This window comes from Engraulis encrasicolus, chromosome 5, assembly GCF_034702125.1.
Source record: "Engraulis encrasicolus isolate BLACKSEA-1 chromosome 5, IST_EnEncr_1.0, whole genome shotgun sequence".
Lineage (NCBI taxonomy): Eukaryota > Metazoa > Chordata > Actinopteri > Clupeiformes > Engraulidae > Engraulis > Engraulis encrasicolus.
In genome coordinates, this window is record NC_085861.1 from 34,527,541 (window position 1) to 34,543,476 (window position 15,936).

General features: G+C 43.4%; 1 protein-coding gene across 2 annotated transcripts; it reads left to right on the forward strand.

Moving 5' to 3' along the window:
* Positions 1 to 425: 425 nt before the first annotated feature.
* Positions 426 to 14,379, forward strand: LOC134448500 (NADH dehydrogenase [ubiquinone] flavoprotein 1, mitochondrial-like). Of its 2 annotated transcripts, none has more exons than XM_063198172.1 (11): positions 426 to 525; positions 1,468 to 1,584; positions 1,789 to 1,856; positions 2,719 to 2,889; positions 6,116 to 6,299; positions 7,198 to 7,387; positions 9,317 to 9,529; positions 10,431 to 10,597; positions 11,236 to 11,317; positions 11,636 to 11,781; positions 13,898 to 14,379. In XM_063198172.1, the coding sequence occupies exons 2-11, from the start codon at positions 1,474 to 1,476 to the stop codon at positions 13,997 to 13,999; spliced, it is 1,434 nt and encodes a 477-aa protein (XP_063054242.1). In that variant the 5' UTR covers positions 426 to 525; positions 1,468 to 1,473; the 3' UTR covers positions 14,000 to 14,379. The 2 variants fall into 2 exon arrangements, with proteins under 2 accessions (XP_063054242.1, XP_063054241.1); XM_063198171.1 differs by lacking the exon at positions 426 to 525 and adding an exon at positions 546 to 789.
* Positions 14,380 to 15,936: the final 1,557 nt, after the last annotated feature.

Sequence of the window (15,936 nt, forward strand, 5' to 3'; positions counted from 1 at the left end):
AATTGTGTGAGTTCATGCTTTCATTGTTGTCACAAAAAAATGAATTGATTGTGTACTCATTCAGATGTTTTTTTTAGCCTATTATTTGATATAATTATATAGCCTACATTGATCGACCTGCATGTCTTGTATGAATTGTGCTATAGTTAAGTTTAGTTTATTCAGTTTAGTTCAGCAGGGACCATGCACAATAGTCATTGTTTACCAAAGTATGGCTTGTGCCAGATATCAAAAATAGTTTTACTATTATTATTATTATCATCATTATTAATTTATTATTATTATTATTATTATTATTATTATTATTATTATTTATATTTCAAATTAAAACATTAAACCATTAAAATTGCCTGATCAATAAAAATACACAGATATAACAGATAGTGTGATAAAACTATCTGTCTGCAAGCCTTCTGTGCAGCTCCTTTAATTCCAAGGCTCCTGCATAGGTATTAGCGTGGGACGTCCGAAAGCCGGATAGAACACAAAAATAGCTCTACCGTGAAGCATAGCCTACATCCTGCGGTGAGTAACTAGGTTGCTAGGTAATAAAATAACACAAAGTTAATTAATTGGTTCGTTTATTTAGTTATGTTATAATCAGAGATTTTTCGAGATACTAATTTGGATGTTATTGTCTAAGACCGGGCTAACAGTTTGTGAGGTGTGTGCGCCATACGGCGAATGGGGATTAAAGTCTGGTTAAGAGCGGGGCATGCGAGCTAGTATCAAGTTCTTCTGACTAGCTTGCTAGGCAATCCCGTTTATGTAGCTCATTCCATGTGACAGGTAAGTGTCATCTAGGGTTACAACCGATTTTATCTGCTTTATCGTGTCAAGTTGGCAACTGAAAACATCCTATTTTTATTCGCCTACCTTTAACACATGTGATGGTGGTACCCAAACTGTTCTGAGGTGAGGTGTTTTGTTGACCGTGGCCAAACATTCCTGAGCGATTGTCTGGAGGTATAGGTAGAAGTTGGCAGCTTTTCTGGGGAAGTCTCTTACAATTTCGTATGAAGCTTACCAAGTTGACATGACAGTTTACCCGCATAACGAATTCTCTACGTATCGTAAACTTCAGGGTTAAATTTGGCACAAGTTACTTAACGGCCTGGCTGGCAGGTGGTGCTATGTTTCTTGCGGTATACATTTACGTTGGCCTATAAGTCCATGCTGCTGGTTCGCTATATTATAGATGCAACATATACTACATGTCAAAACCCACACAGAAGTTCATTTGTGCAATGGGACTGAACGTCGAGACTGTACAACTTTGCAACCATGCAGCAACCCCCTCATGGGTATCAACGCATTGTAAATTAATGTTACCTCGCCCGGTTATTTCACACTGCCACCACACCAGCAGCACGCACTGAAACTTTGTCCCTGGGTGCGGGTAGTGTTTCTCCGTTAAGGTTCTTTGGTGAGTCATGGTGTGCTTGCCTGCTCTCGTTTCCACCGCAGAACAGGATGCTGGGCTTTCGCAGTGCGATTCTCAGGGCAGGAGCTCTGTCCTCTGCCGCCACCTGCAACAATGCTGCAGCAGTAGCAGCAGCTTCATCACGCTGCTACGCCACTAAGGTAATGGCAATAATCATCTAGTCCACAATAACACAAGGAAATCACCATGCACCATCAGGCCTGATTGGTCATTGTAGTGTGTCATTGTTTGTCTGCAATGATGGCCCATATAGGGAACCAGACAACAACAGCTCTGAGTGTTCAATTAATAGTGTCGCACACATCTCTGAAAATGGGAATGTTGTAACATGTTTCTGTGAACAGACTAACTATGGACCACTGAGTGATGAAGACAGAATATTCACCAACTTGTATGGACGTCATGACTGGAGGTACTGTACAATCCCCCCCGGCCACAAAACTGGAAATTGTAAAAAATGAAGATTTTTTTATTTTTATCTTACTCGCACAGTCCTCAAAGTGCACACTGACAAATATTACGTGATTATTTTTTACCGTGTGTGTGACCTGGTTGTGGACCAGATGTGACTTGCTCTACGATTATGGATACAATAGCAGGTCATGGAGCATAGCCATCGCTATAGCCCTATATTACTATTATTAATCAAATTTTGACTAAACCCTCAATCAAACATGCATGAAGATCCATAGTATTGGAACAACCATAGATCAAAGCCAGAGGTGACACTCCTAATGTACTTCTCTTCAGAGGGCATGGACACACACAATCCTAGTTCATACCGTAACTGTCATGTCCTAGCCAGATAGACCATGGCCACAAGCAATACTCCTCAGCTTTTATTGACAGTTTCTTCATATGCACAGGCCATACATTTCTCTCTCTATACCATGGCAGGACATAGACATACACAGGATTGACATTTACTGTACAGACTGACATTGAGGTGCAAAACAGGACAAGTATTAGTGATGACACAAGCACAGTAAAATTATGAAGTAATAATTAACAACTGAACATTTAACATTGGTGAGTGACAGTGATAAACCAGTGATGGACCAGTAACAATAAAGTGATGAAGTAATAAATAACAACTGAGCATTTAACATTGAACGTACAGTACACTGTATTGTAATACATGCTGTGTTTCATTGTGTGCAGTGAACACTTGTGTGCTGTGTAGTGCTGTGTCACAATGACGATGGGAGTTGGAGTTTCCCAATTGGGCTTGTATGCTTATGCTTCTCATCCTCTCATTACACTTCTCCTCCCAGGCTGAAGGGGGCGCTGAGTCGCGGCGACTGGTACAAGACCAAGGAGATCCTGCTGAAGGGCCACGACTGGATCCTCAACGAGGTCAAGGTGTCAGGGCTCCGGGGCCGTGGCGGAGCTGGCTTCCCCACCGGCATGAAGTGGAGCTTCATGAACAAGCCCAGCGACGGCAGGTACACACACACACACACACACACACACACACACACACACACACACACACACACACACACACACACACACACACACACACACACACACGCACACGCACACGCACACACACACACACACACATTGGACATCCCTAACATCAGCAGGTTTTAGGTTTTAGGCCTTTAGTGGAAGCTGCTGTTTATCCTGCTAATTATCCTGTCTAAAAGACTTAAGGAAGCAACTGAATCGAAAACAAGCTACATGATGGAACACAACCTATTGTATTTCTGTGTGATCATTTTGTCAGGTGTCCCAGAGGCAGAAGTGAAAGCAGGACACCAGCAGCAGCCTTGCATCAAATAGTGCAGCACTTTCAGTCTTTCAGCCCCTGTCTTTCAGTCTTTCGCTCTTTTGGTCTTCCCCTCTCAGTTCATGACTGAGGAAACCCCCCCTCTGTAGCTGAGTCACCCTGTCACAGAGTCCCCCTGATGTGACCAGACAGCCCCACCATGCCGTGATTCATATGGTGGTGTATAGAAGGCTGCACTCCCTTGCTTATTCTCTATACCAAAATGTTCACGTCCAGGTTACACAGTCAGGTTTTGGACTGAAGCCATCCTCAGTGTGTCACAGGCCAAAACGCATCTGTGTAACTCGGAAATTAGAGTTTACCTATGTAAATGTACTTGTGCCTCTTGGCCAGAATGCCCTTGCAAAAGAGATTATTGATCTCAATGTTGTTGTTTTTTTCTCCTGGTAAAATTAAGGTAGAAAATTGTGCATTCAATAGTGACAGGCAGGGCCGCTGACAGGTTTGGCTGGGCACGGGACAAAAAAATATCAATGGGCCCCCCTTCCTCCTAAACGACCTCTCCCCCCAGCCCACCCCACCAAAAAAAAAAAACAACCACCGAACCAGCATTATTTTCAACAGAGACCAGGTGGCCAGACTACACTTTCGGCCTGAAAGCGCACCACTCTCACGTGATATGCTATATATTATTAGGCCTACCCATTATAAAAGAAATGACATTGGTATCAAAGTAGCCTCACAAATCAATGACGCATACAATAATTCCATAGTAAATGATCTATCCATCCAATTATCCATGCATTTTTGCCAACATTTATTTAGAAATTAAACAAAATAAATAGGATTCACATCATTAATAACACAAGTGTACGTGTAATTTACTTTAGCAATTTGAGGGCTTGCACATCAAAACGTGCCTGACTGAATCAGCTCTAGTTTGCTAAACTGACTTCAAGTGACGTGTGATTACAGTGAACAAGTGAGCACTGAGCAGCACACCAAAGACGTCAGTCTTACCGCACCAGGAATAGCCAAACACAGGAACAACAAAAGTTGCAGAAATGTAAGCTATATGCAAAACGGATGTACACTGTTTCTCCCCACAAAGTTAACAGGTTGATAAAGTGTTAGCATTTGCGCTAAGCGGGATTTATACGCGCTAAGCGAAATAGCGTTGCATAATAGCGCTGTTTTAAAAGTTCTCCCTTGCCCTCTCCTTGCGCGCGACGCAACTTCTCATTATGTTATGATTGGGGCTAATGTGCATATTCCTAGCTAAGGTCACAGACGGTCAGATTTGAAACACAATTTTACTAAGCTGTGGTTATAAAATGATGCGACTGTGTGACTGATCATGTTTTAAACATGAATGCTGCAGTGCAGTGCGTGTCTGTTTATGAAGGGAAACTTTTGCTTTGTTAGTGTCCTCTGCTATTGTTAGTACCTGCATCATCTGAAGAACTTTTTACTGAAATCCTGGGGCTTCTGGTGTCTTCATCTATTTTAGCCTACTCCTATCCTTCATTTTCTGCCCTCCTGGTTTGAACGACTGCTTCTTCAGACAACTTGGCAAATTGGCACGAGCGCGTTAAGTTGAAGCCGTTTTTTTCTTTCTCGTAATGACCGACCAAACCATTTGTGCACTGGGGGTGGGGGAGGTGGGGGTTCTTGATCCTTTTAAGGGCAGGAAAGGCAAAATATCGGCATAATTTATTTAATATAAATATAGCGAAATCTCCCTCTCTCAAAAAACATCTTATTTTGAAATTAATTAGAACCATTAATCACAAACTTAATGAGGGCCCAGTTCTGGGCTCCCCTATCCCAGGGCCCGGGACAAAAAGCCCTTTTGTCCCCCCCTGTCGGCGGGGCTGGTGACAGGGTTCATACACCATCTGATTGGACACTGAATGACATCATGACTCACAGCACACAGGCGCTCTGGTGCAGAAAGAGTTGTATAAAGTAGAAGTACTGTAGAAGTGCTCTTACAGATGTAATTACAACCCTAGTGGTATGATATTACATGGTTTCAATTTACTAATGCCATGCTACTAGTGTTGTAATTACATCTGTTAGAGTACTTCTATGTCTACTTCATACCGCTCTACTCTGCTGTGACCAGAAAGACTCACATCGCTACAGTTCACACCATGCACATGCTGTATAGATTACATATACGTATGTGTGTCTACGGTTCACATCAGCTCAGTGAACACTAGTCAATGCCATGATGACTTCCTGTGGGACAGAAGGCTGATGGCCTCAGTTCTCTCAAGTACTTTTTATTCTGAATCTTTTCTGTGTATGGCAGTTGAACAGGTTGCGTGTGTGCATCTGTGTGTGTGTGTTGGAGAGAATAAGTCTGTGTAAAACAGGAACTTGGTTGCTGGTGGTAACTTGCAGATATAGTAACAAATTGATTCTATGTCATCTGGGTCGCACTTTTATTTTTAGGCACTCTGGTTTCCAAGCATTCTGGTTTCCTTTACTACCAGCAAATTAGTAGCAAGTCTTATTACTGCAGTTAATACAGGATGTGCACTTTCAACTTGGCGCCGTTCCCGTTAGTGCTTCAGCCAAAAATCAGCTTTACATGCTGGTCTGCCACCCCGAGAGTAGTTTTTAGATTGCTTAATCGTCCCTACATTGCTCTTGTTGGATCATATAAATCCCACGTTGAACCATAATGTCCCCTCTTGATAATGCATTCATTGTCACCACCATAGAAACTAGAAGAATGTGTTGTGTGTTTTTTCTTGCCTTTGTCCTCGCCGCCGGTTTTGCCAAGCCTACCAGGCATTTTGTATACAGTACTCCTTTTTGTCCATTTGTCTGTTTCCATGCTACTTTTGGTCTGGCCGTGTGTCTGCTCGTCCGCTTGCATACTACTGTACCTTCTGACTGTCCACCTGTGTGTGTCTCCATGATAGGCCTAAGTACCTGGTGGTGAATGCGGATGAGGGAGAGCCGGGTACTTGCAAGGACCGCGAGATCATGCGTCACGACCCCCATAAGCTGATCGAGGGCTGCCTGGTGGCCGGGAAGGCCATGGGGGCGCGAGCCGCCTACATCTACATACGCGGAGAGTTCTATAACGAGTCATCCAACCTGCAGGTGGCGTATCACATTGCATTCCATATTTACATTACATTGTGTTGCTTTATATTATATTGCATTATCCTGCAGGTGCCATACCCTCAAACACATTGCATTGTGTTGCTGACGCTTTTATCCGAAGTGAGTCACAGTTTTTTAGAGACGGCATTTGTAAGAGTCTCTGGTAGTCCATGTGCCAGGGGGCGTTGATCAGTGTACGGTATCAGGGGAGGAGCAATGTGAGGTCATGGTGCCTTGCTCAACAGCACCTCAGCCATGGAAGATATGGAATTCAAACTTGTAACCTTCCAATTCCATGGCTGCCCAAATCTATTCATATTCAATCATATTGATCATGTTCATTGTGTTCACGTGTGTCCTTGCAACATATTTAGTTCAAAATACATTCAGAGCTTCACAAATTGCCAGTGACATAAAGCCTTTCAAACACAGTCAGAGTTTGACTACCAGCCTTCTGACTTATAGGTGATTATTGTCTGCCGTTAATGTGCTGTAAGCTGTGTTGTACCTTTAAAACAAATAAAAAGTAGATTACACATGAAATACATAAAAGGTATCAACATGTGCGTTGGCATCTAATCAGAAGTGCAAGGAACAGTGAGTGTGATGTTGGGTATACTACGTATACAAGTATATGCTATACCTGTAGTGCTGTTTTTTTTAAAGGTTACCACTAGCTTTTGTCTATAATATCAAAAACGTCTGTTGTTTTCAATGTATGCACACCTTTAAATAGATCGTATTACTGATTGAGTTACCTCTCAGTGAAAATTCATTTCTGATTTCCTAATGTGGAAGGGAAGCTCAGTGGCAATATAGTATGGCAACGTTATGCAAGAATGACTGCTGAGAAATGTCACGTATGTAATAGAGCATCTCTCCCCCTTCCCTCTAGGTGGCGATAGTTGAGGCCTACAAGGCAGGGCTGATAGGGAAGAACGCGTGTGGCTCTGGGTTTGACTTTGACGTGTACGTGATGCGCGGGGCCGGAGCGTACATCTGTGGCGAGGAGACGGCCCTCATCGAGTCCATCGAGGGCAAACAGGGCAAGCCACGCCTCAAACCGCCCTTCCCAGCAGACATAGGTCAGCATGAACGCATGCACGCACGCACGCACGCACGCACGCATGCACACACACACACACACACACACACACACAGGTCAGCATGAACATGCACGTGCACAGACATGGGTCAGCTGTACACACACACACACACACACTTTACAGACATACTGTAGGTCAGGAGGAACACACACACACACACACTTTACAGACATACTGTAGGTCAGGAGGAATACATACACATTCACGTGCTCTCAGACATACTGTAGGTCAGTTGAGATACATACACACAAACTCACAAACACACAGTTCAGCAGAGACCTGCACATCACACACGCTGCACAGTGTAGGGTCAGCATCCTGCCTCTACTGGGTCAATACACCACACAACAGCACACACACACACAATACAATGCACACACTCACACACACACACACACACACACACACACACACACACACACACAAAACACCATACGTCACACACAGTCACGTCTCTCACATCCTCTCTCCATAATGTCAATACACCTCACGTCACACATACATACACACACACACACAATACTTTTATACAGCAATACGTTTCACATCCTCTCTCTGTTGCATTGACACAACACAAATCCACCACAATGTTAGTCGGGTCAAGTCTTGGGTCAGTAGCCTCTCTGTATCAGGTCAAACACACACAGGACCACAACTGTACTGCAAATGCACTATTTGTATTGTAGATGGAATTAGGCTTGTCCATGACGTGAGACAAGTTCTGTTTTGAAGCAAAGCAGATATACAGTGTAACATCAATCAGTTCCAGGCAGGTCGGAGTGCCACCTATGTGCAATAAACTGCATGTCCATGCTGCCAGATGCAACTCGTACCCGCTTCGCATGCATGGAAAATGGATAGTGTGTGAAATGGAAGGTGTCTGACATCACATGAAATAGGCCCATAGTGACTGTAACCCACCTGGAGTGCTGCTGTCCTCCTTTCTGTTCTATGCATATGCTCCTGCCTTGTGCTTTAGTGGGCCATGTGCTGCTGCTGCTGCTGCTGTCGGTGCTGTTGCTACTGCACTGTATGTGCTGCCTCATCAGTCCGCACTGCACTAAGCCCTGACCAGCACAATGTTCCACATCCGCAGCAGCTATCGTGCCGGACCACGCTAGTATAGCACATGCTGTTCCACTTACTGGAGGTGGGCAGAAGTTGGGTTAGTGTCTAGCGTTTCTCAACGGGGGTGCTACTGCTTCTCGATACTAATAATGTGGGGCGTTTCCCGGCTTATGATGTGGTGAAGTGGGCCACTGGTTTAGTATGTACAGTATTGTGAGTAATGTTGCCATTCAGGTGTTGAATTTAAATGGAATTGGCTGAAGTATTGAATTCAAAGTGGATGGCCAATGTTGTTAAACTCTTTAATGTTAAGTAGGAAGTATGAATAATACCGGTATTGGCATTTTTCACAGTCTGCCTTATTGATTTCATATTGGATTGACCACTGTTAATATTAGATAATAATAAACTCTTGGCTGTTTTGTGAACAGTCATTCACATGAGAAAGGTGGATAACTTGATGTTATGTAGACATGTTTCTGTCCAACGGCGATTACGTATTGGGTGATTACAATGGGAATTTATATAATAAATGTATTTAATCACATCCTATGAATATATCAAAATCAAACTCTATATCATCATTCTGTATATCTATTAATCTGTAAGTGAATATCTAATTTGGGACATTCTGTATCCTATTTCTTTAGATGTAGTTCAAATTGTGTGGAATTTAGTCTATCCAGGTGGATTTTGGGGACTTATTGGCCTGGGTATCATCAGTCACGCGTGGCGACCCTGTTCACATGATAGAAGCTGATATACTGTAGACTAGTCTATATGCACCATGGCTCCCAGAGGACTGCAACTGCAGCTGCTCTGTCCTGTGTGGCTCTCTAGGAGTGTTTGGCTGCCCTACGACGGTTGCCAACGTGGAGACGGTTGCCGTGGCGCCCTCCATCTGTCGTCGAGGTGGCACGTGGTTCGCCGGCTTTGGGCGCGACAGGAACTCGGGCACCAAGCTATTCAACATCTCAGGTCACGTGAACACCCCCTGCACTGTGGAGGAGGAGATGTCCATCTCAATGAAGGAACTCATCGAGAGACACGCAGGTGTGTGTGTGTCTGTCTGTCTGTCTGTATTAGGGATGCAAACGATTAATCGATTAAGCGACTTTAATTGATCAATGCGTTAATAGATTAAAAAAACATGAATCGCAATTAATCGTCAATTCAACTGACAAGAGACCCAGGTGAAATGGGCATGTGAAGAGTGTGTGTGAAGAGGGTTGTGAATAGTGGGAATATTTAAATCACATTTGGACTAAAGAATTGAAATAGAATGAATTCAAATGTGGTATAGTATCTCAATTTTTAATTAAAATTTTTAGATCGTGTAGGTTTTTTTTGGAAACATTGAGATTTCGGGGGGAAACGCTGCTTATTAATTAATCGTAAGTCGATCGATAAGGCTATCAAGTAATGATTAATGAATTAATCGATAATTTGCATCCCTAGTCTGTATCTGTATCTCTGTCTTTCTGTCTGTTTATTTGGTTATAGTGTGCGTTTGTGAAGCAAACACAGACCAACCAAATATTGGTTCACACATACATTATTACTATCCTTGTCTAGACAGAGAGCGTAGGGAGGGCAATGCATTGTAGACACATTTTTTATTTTTTATTTCTCAAAATTTTCCATTACTTCTTCTACAAATTTGTCCCAGTCTCCATGTGAACATAGTGTTTTCAACCGACTAAATTAAACCATTATAAAGCCTACCTCATGTCGTTCTAATAGCCTCAGAATGTCCTCCATTCTATCAGTTGAAGGCAGACACAACACAGAGTCTTTAGTTAGTGCATAACAACTTCATCAATGCCATAACAACAACTTTATAACAGGGAGTCTTGTCTTAAGAGTTTGCAGTATTAAGCTCACTCAGTAAGGACCAATAAGAACAGTAATAATTGTATGATTAACGGCTGTGCTCTCCTCTGTGATTGGCCAGGTGGGGTGCGAGGTGGGTGGGACAACTTGCTGGGCGTGATCCCGGGGGGCTCGTCCACTCCCATAATCCCCCTCTCCGTGTGTAGCGACGTGCTGATGGACTTTGACGACCTGGTGCGGGCCGAGACCGCCCTGGGAACCGCAGCCCTCATCGTCATGGACAAATCGGTGAGTTGAGAGAGAAAAATATCAGAACTCATCGATTAATGATGGCAAAGAAAGTTATGAACAAATTGATGAGTCTCAAGAACACTAGGATTCATAAGCTCATACTTGCCTGAATTGGTGAGACCTGCCAGAGAATATCAGGAGGACTTCATATAATACAAAATCCTTTAGTAGGCAAAGTCATGGATAAATCATTGAGTTGTTGAACAAGAGAATGTTAGAACTCATTCATTTATAATAGCAGTTACTAAAGTATAGCTAAGTTATGGACAAGTGGAAACTGGAAAAGGATCCTTGTCACTATTGTCAGCCCATTCATTCCAATAAAAAAAAAATCCAACTCATTCCAACAAAACCAAACACACATTTCCAATGCAGACAAATCAGAGAGTCCCTCAAGACACTTGTGACATGTTGTTAATGTCAACTCGCACCTCACCATGGCTCATCTCGCATTCATGAAGAGCATATGATGCTAAATAATTCTGATATTGCCTCATAAACACAGCCTGTACACCTTCTCTTGAGTATGAGCATGTGTCTCACTGGCCGTTTCATAGTGTTATTTGTGATGCTTAACTTATTTAGAGCACATTAAACATGAACATGTCAACATATGTTTTTTATTTTGCTCCCAGGCTGATGTGATCAGGGGCATTGCCCGCCTTATTGAGTTCTACAAACACGAGAGCTGTGGCCAGTGCACCCCCTGCAGGGAAGGTATGAAACTACACTGGAAAATTAGTACATGCGGTGCTGATAGTCATAATAATTGAATTATTATTGCATATAATGCAATTGCTATATGGGTTATGATGACTGACAAGTAATGATAACTGTATCATAGTAAAAGTCTGAAAACCTTTACTTCTTGGTCATGCTCAGTCAGAGGGCTCTGTTGATCATTGTGTGTGCGTGTGCGTATGCGTGTGTGTGTGTGTGTGTGTGTGTGTGTGTGTGTGTGTGTGTGTGTGTGTGTGTGCGTGTGCGTATGCGTGTGTGTGTGTGTGTGTGTGGTATCATGTCTCTATGTCTCAGGTGTGGACTGGATGAACCAGATGATGTGGCGCTTTGTGAAGGGAGACGCCCGTAACTCTGAGATCGACATGATCTGGGAGCTCAGCAAGCAGATCGAGGGCCACACCATCTGCGCCCTGGGAGACGGAGCCGCCTGGCCAGTACAGGTGAGGGGACACAGGGGAGTGGACAGGTAATACAGGTGGCAGCATAGTGGAGGATGAGGGACAAGAGGTGATCAGGGAGGAGCAGGTATGCAGCTTAGGACAGAGGATACGTGGCCCTACCGGCGACCCGGGTTCGATTCCAGCCGGGGTCATTTGCAGATTCTTCCCCATCTCTCTCTCCCAGCCCTTTCCTGTCTGTTCCCCACTGTTTTATCAAATAATAAAGGCGCAAAAGCCCTAAAAAAATATTGGGGGAAAAAAGGATAGAGGATACGAAGGGGGTTGTCAGCAGATCAAGGGCCACACCTTGGCAACCTGGGGGACGGAGCCTTCTGAGCGATACGGGTGAGGCAATGACTGAGGCAAAGTACCCAGGTTAGGGGATAAGGGACGAGAAGGTAAAGGCTTGGGAATGCAGGTCAGGGGCCACAACATCTGCACCCTTGGAGACGGAGCCACCTGGGCCACACGGGTCGCTATACGGGATAGCGGGGTGTGGGCTCAGGTGAGGGAATAGGGGTCGAGCGGTGAGGTGGGTCCATACAGATGAGGGGATGAGGAGTTGACAAGGGCAGATACAGCATACAGAAGACATTACATTACATTACATTGCATTTGGCAGACACTTTATAACCAAAGCGACTTTCAAAAGAGGACATAATCAAGCCAACATCACAAGCAAATACAAAGTGCACAGGAGATATACAGAACAACAAGTGCAGTTTTTTTTTTTTTCCATAAAGAGTAAATAACGAGTACATACACACATAAGCACACACACACAAACTAAACTAAACATCATGTCAGGAGTCTGCCTGGGGCAAGGCCAGTTCAAGTATTCGTCTAGTAGATTCTCTTGAAAGAGGAATGTCTTTAGTTGTTTCTTGAAGGCTGCAAGAGATGTGCTTAGTCTTGCTGCCTCTGGGAGACTGTTCCACCACTTGGGTACCACAACGGAGAACAATCTTGACTGGGAGTACCTAGAGCGACTGGATGGCAGAGCCAGGCGGCTTGTGCTGGATGAGCGCAGTTCTCTTCCAGTAACATAAGGCGTTAGTAGGTCCTTCAGATAAGCTGGGGCCGTTCCTGTGATGGTTTTGTAGGCAAGTGTCAATGCCTTGTGCTTGATCCGGGCGGCGATCGGTAACCAGTGCAACTCAATAAATAGAGGAGTAACATGGGTCCTTTTGGGTTGATTGAATATCAACCGTGCCGCCGCATTCTGGATCATCTGCAGAGGCTTTAGCGCACAAGCAGGTAGACCTGTCATGAGTGAGTTGCAGTAGTCAACGCGGGACAGGACCGTGGCCTTGACCAGTCGTTGTGTAGAATATTGTGTCAGCACAGGTCTGATATTCCGTACGTTGGACATCTGGAGTCGACAGGTCCGGGTGACCGAGTTGATGTAGTTGGAGCATGACAGCTCATCATCAATCATGACGCCAAGGTTTTTGGCGACTTTGTTTGGGGTCACGATGGTGGAGCCTATCTTGAGGTTGATGTTGTGACTGAGCGACTCTTTAGCTGGGATCACCAGGAGCTCTGTCTTGGCCAGACAGAATAAGTTATGCTTAGGTGAGGGGTCGAAGCTGCCTGGCCTGCACAGTTTGGGACGGGGACGAGAACTTGAGAAGGTGATGGTACACAAGTGCAGCAGGCAGGGGACGACAGGTTACAGGGTGTAGATTTGAGGTAGGCAGGTAGGTGAAAAGATGGGGGATGTGGGCTCAGTGTAGAGCAGATTGAGGGCATCTGTGCCCTGGGCTGCAGCTGCCTTTCCTGTTCAGGTGAAGGGACAGGGGGAAGGTCACATGAGGTTGGCAGATACCCAGGTGAGGGGATAGGGGGTGGTCAGGTGAGGAGATAAGGGGTTGTGAGGCGATGTGGGCAGGTATACAGCTTGGGGTAGAGGATAAGGGGTGTTGATGTAGGACCACACCATCTGTGCCCCGGAGGATGAAGCCACATGGCCCGTGATACACCAGTATACTGTATATAGACAGTATAGTACTGTATATTATAGTGTGCTATTGTATACTATACTTGTGCTTCACAGGTTGGTCATGATGTAATATACAGTTTTCACAATATGTCTTCCCCATGCGATGTGTTCCAGGGTCTGATCAGACACTTTAGGCCGGTGATGGAGGAGCGCATGGCCCAGTTCAGAGCTGCAGAGCCAGAGGCGGCCGAGCAGAGGAGACAGATTACTGTCTAACGCTTATGTGATGCAATATACTGCATTTAGAGTACTACTGTTATGCCATCTACTGTAGTACAATACTGCTGTAATGAACCCTACTGTATTTACAATACTACTGCAACTCAGTACAATTGTACTGCAATAATACTTTACTTCAGCAGTACTTCTGCTCTCCACACACGCACAAGCTCACATGTCCTTATTTCTGTTTAGATCATTATTAAATAAATTAATAGCAAATGAAATAGTAGAGTTATGTCTAAATTACAGGAACTGAAATGTATTGAACTCCTCTCTGTGTGGTTTATTTTTTGAAGGCTTCTAATATTACCTACTTACGATGTTTATTTTTGATGACTATTACCATTATAATTAAAAACCTGTGTAAAAAGGGATTGGCAAGGTTTTGTCTCTAATGTCTCTAATGGTCATTGAACTGCCATGGAGTTGTTGATAACTTGTAAAACATACAATGTTTATATCGAGGGCTTAGAGCCAGAGGGCGTAAGTGGCATTTTTGACAAAAATGAGTTCTATATATCAAATTAAAGGTCTTGATGAGCTCTATCTAACTGTACCAAAAAGACACATCAGAACTCAACCTATATTGGATAAAACAACAAAGACCTAACACAGAAGTGGCCATTGGTGTTGGAGGCAAAAGGGCGTATCTCCATTCACAACTATGGCTTAGATTAGGGATACAACGATATACATTTTTTCACTTCCGATCCGATCCCGGTATCTAAATTTGGATATCTGCCGATACTACTCCGATCCAATCGCAAAACCACATATATGCATGGGTGTCAACTTGAGGTCGACCCAAGTAGACTATGTGGTCAGAAAAGGAAGTCAGAAGAACAAGAAACCAAATAATAAGTAAAAAGTAGCGAGTAAAACATGAACAATCCCATCCTGAAAACTAATATGCAAGTGTTATGATTTCAAATTAACATTGCACCTGGCTATCAGGAAAATTCCGATACTTTGGGTAAATTCCGATCCGATCCGATCTCTGAATTATGTTGATATCTGAACCCGATACCGATACACCGATACCGATATCCCATCCCTAGCTTAGATAGGCTCAGAAGGCCTATGCTAAAGTGAAGTGCATACAAACTATAAAATTGAAATTGAACTGCTTGTAAGTACAGTAAATGTTACACTGTTCAAGTGTTTGACATTAAAAACATGAATGTGAGAAGTAATAAATGAAATTGGAGCACTAAATGGATGCAAAAACAGGGGTGAGCATTAAATTGTGTACTTGTATAGGATGGAAATGGCCAGGGTACATTGCATTTACACTAAATTGAGAAGTGGATGTACTGACACATCAGAATGTCTTTGTTGTATACAGTAGGGCCTATTTGAAATAAAAGGAAGAAATCATGACTTATTCATCACATTGTTTTTAACCAAGAATGAGCAGATACGTCATTTTCCCTCTCTTAACATTCAAAATGTTTGGTGCTCAAACGGCGTAGCGTGCATTTTTGGCCATATTTTTCAGTATTTTTAGCAATTTTCAAGATTTTAGAATATATTCAGTATGTCAATATGACATCATATTGTTAATTAATGACTGCCTCATTTAAGTATGTTCATGGCTATGATGTTGTGGATAAATAAATATAAATAAATATAGTAGATTAAATAGTGGTCAAATTTTTTTCAAGTTGGTCAAATGCCACCTACGCCCCTCTGGCTCCAAACCCTATGTAGGCATAGTTGATTATAAAATCTTGGCCTAAATCAGGGGGTGGGGATACTGGTAGGGCCTAGTGGCCTTTCAGATGACCGATGACAAAGTTGTTAGGGGCACTGCTTACATGAACACTTCAGAACTGATGAAAGAAGTGTAGAAGACTAAGAAGACAATGTTTGTAGGGAGTGCTCATATTTTTTTTCTGAGATGGGCACAAATAGGCCTACATCAATCTGTA

What these genes read in the sequence shown, in the direction of transcription:
- LOC134448500 (XM_063198172.1), top strand. Translation starts at nt 1,474, where the DNA reads ATGCTGGGCTTTCGCAGTGCGATTCTCAGGGCAGGAGCTCTGTCCTCT. An exon ending in TATGGACGTCATGACTGGAG is followed by an intron (nt 1,857 to 2,718) that starts GTACTGTACAAT and finishes TTCTCCTCCCAG; the next exon opens with GCTGAAGGGGGCGCTGAGTC. An exon ending in ACGAGTCATCCAACCTGCAG is followed by an intron (nt 6,300 to 7,197) that starts GTGGCGTATCAC and finishes CCTTCCCTCTAG; the next exon opens with GTGGCGATAGTTGAGGCCTA.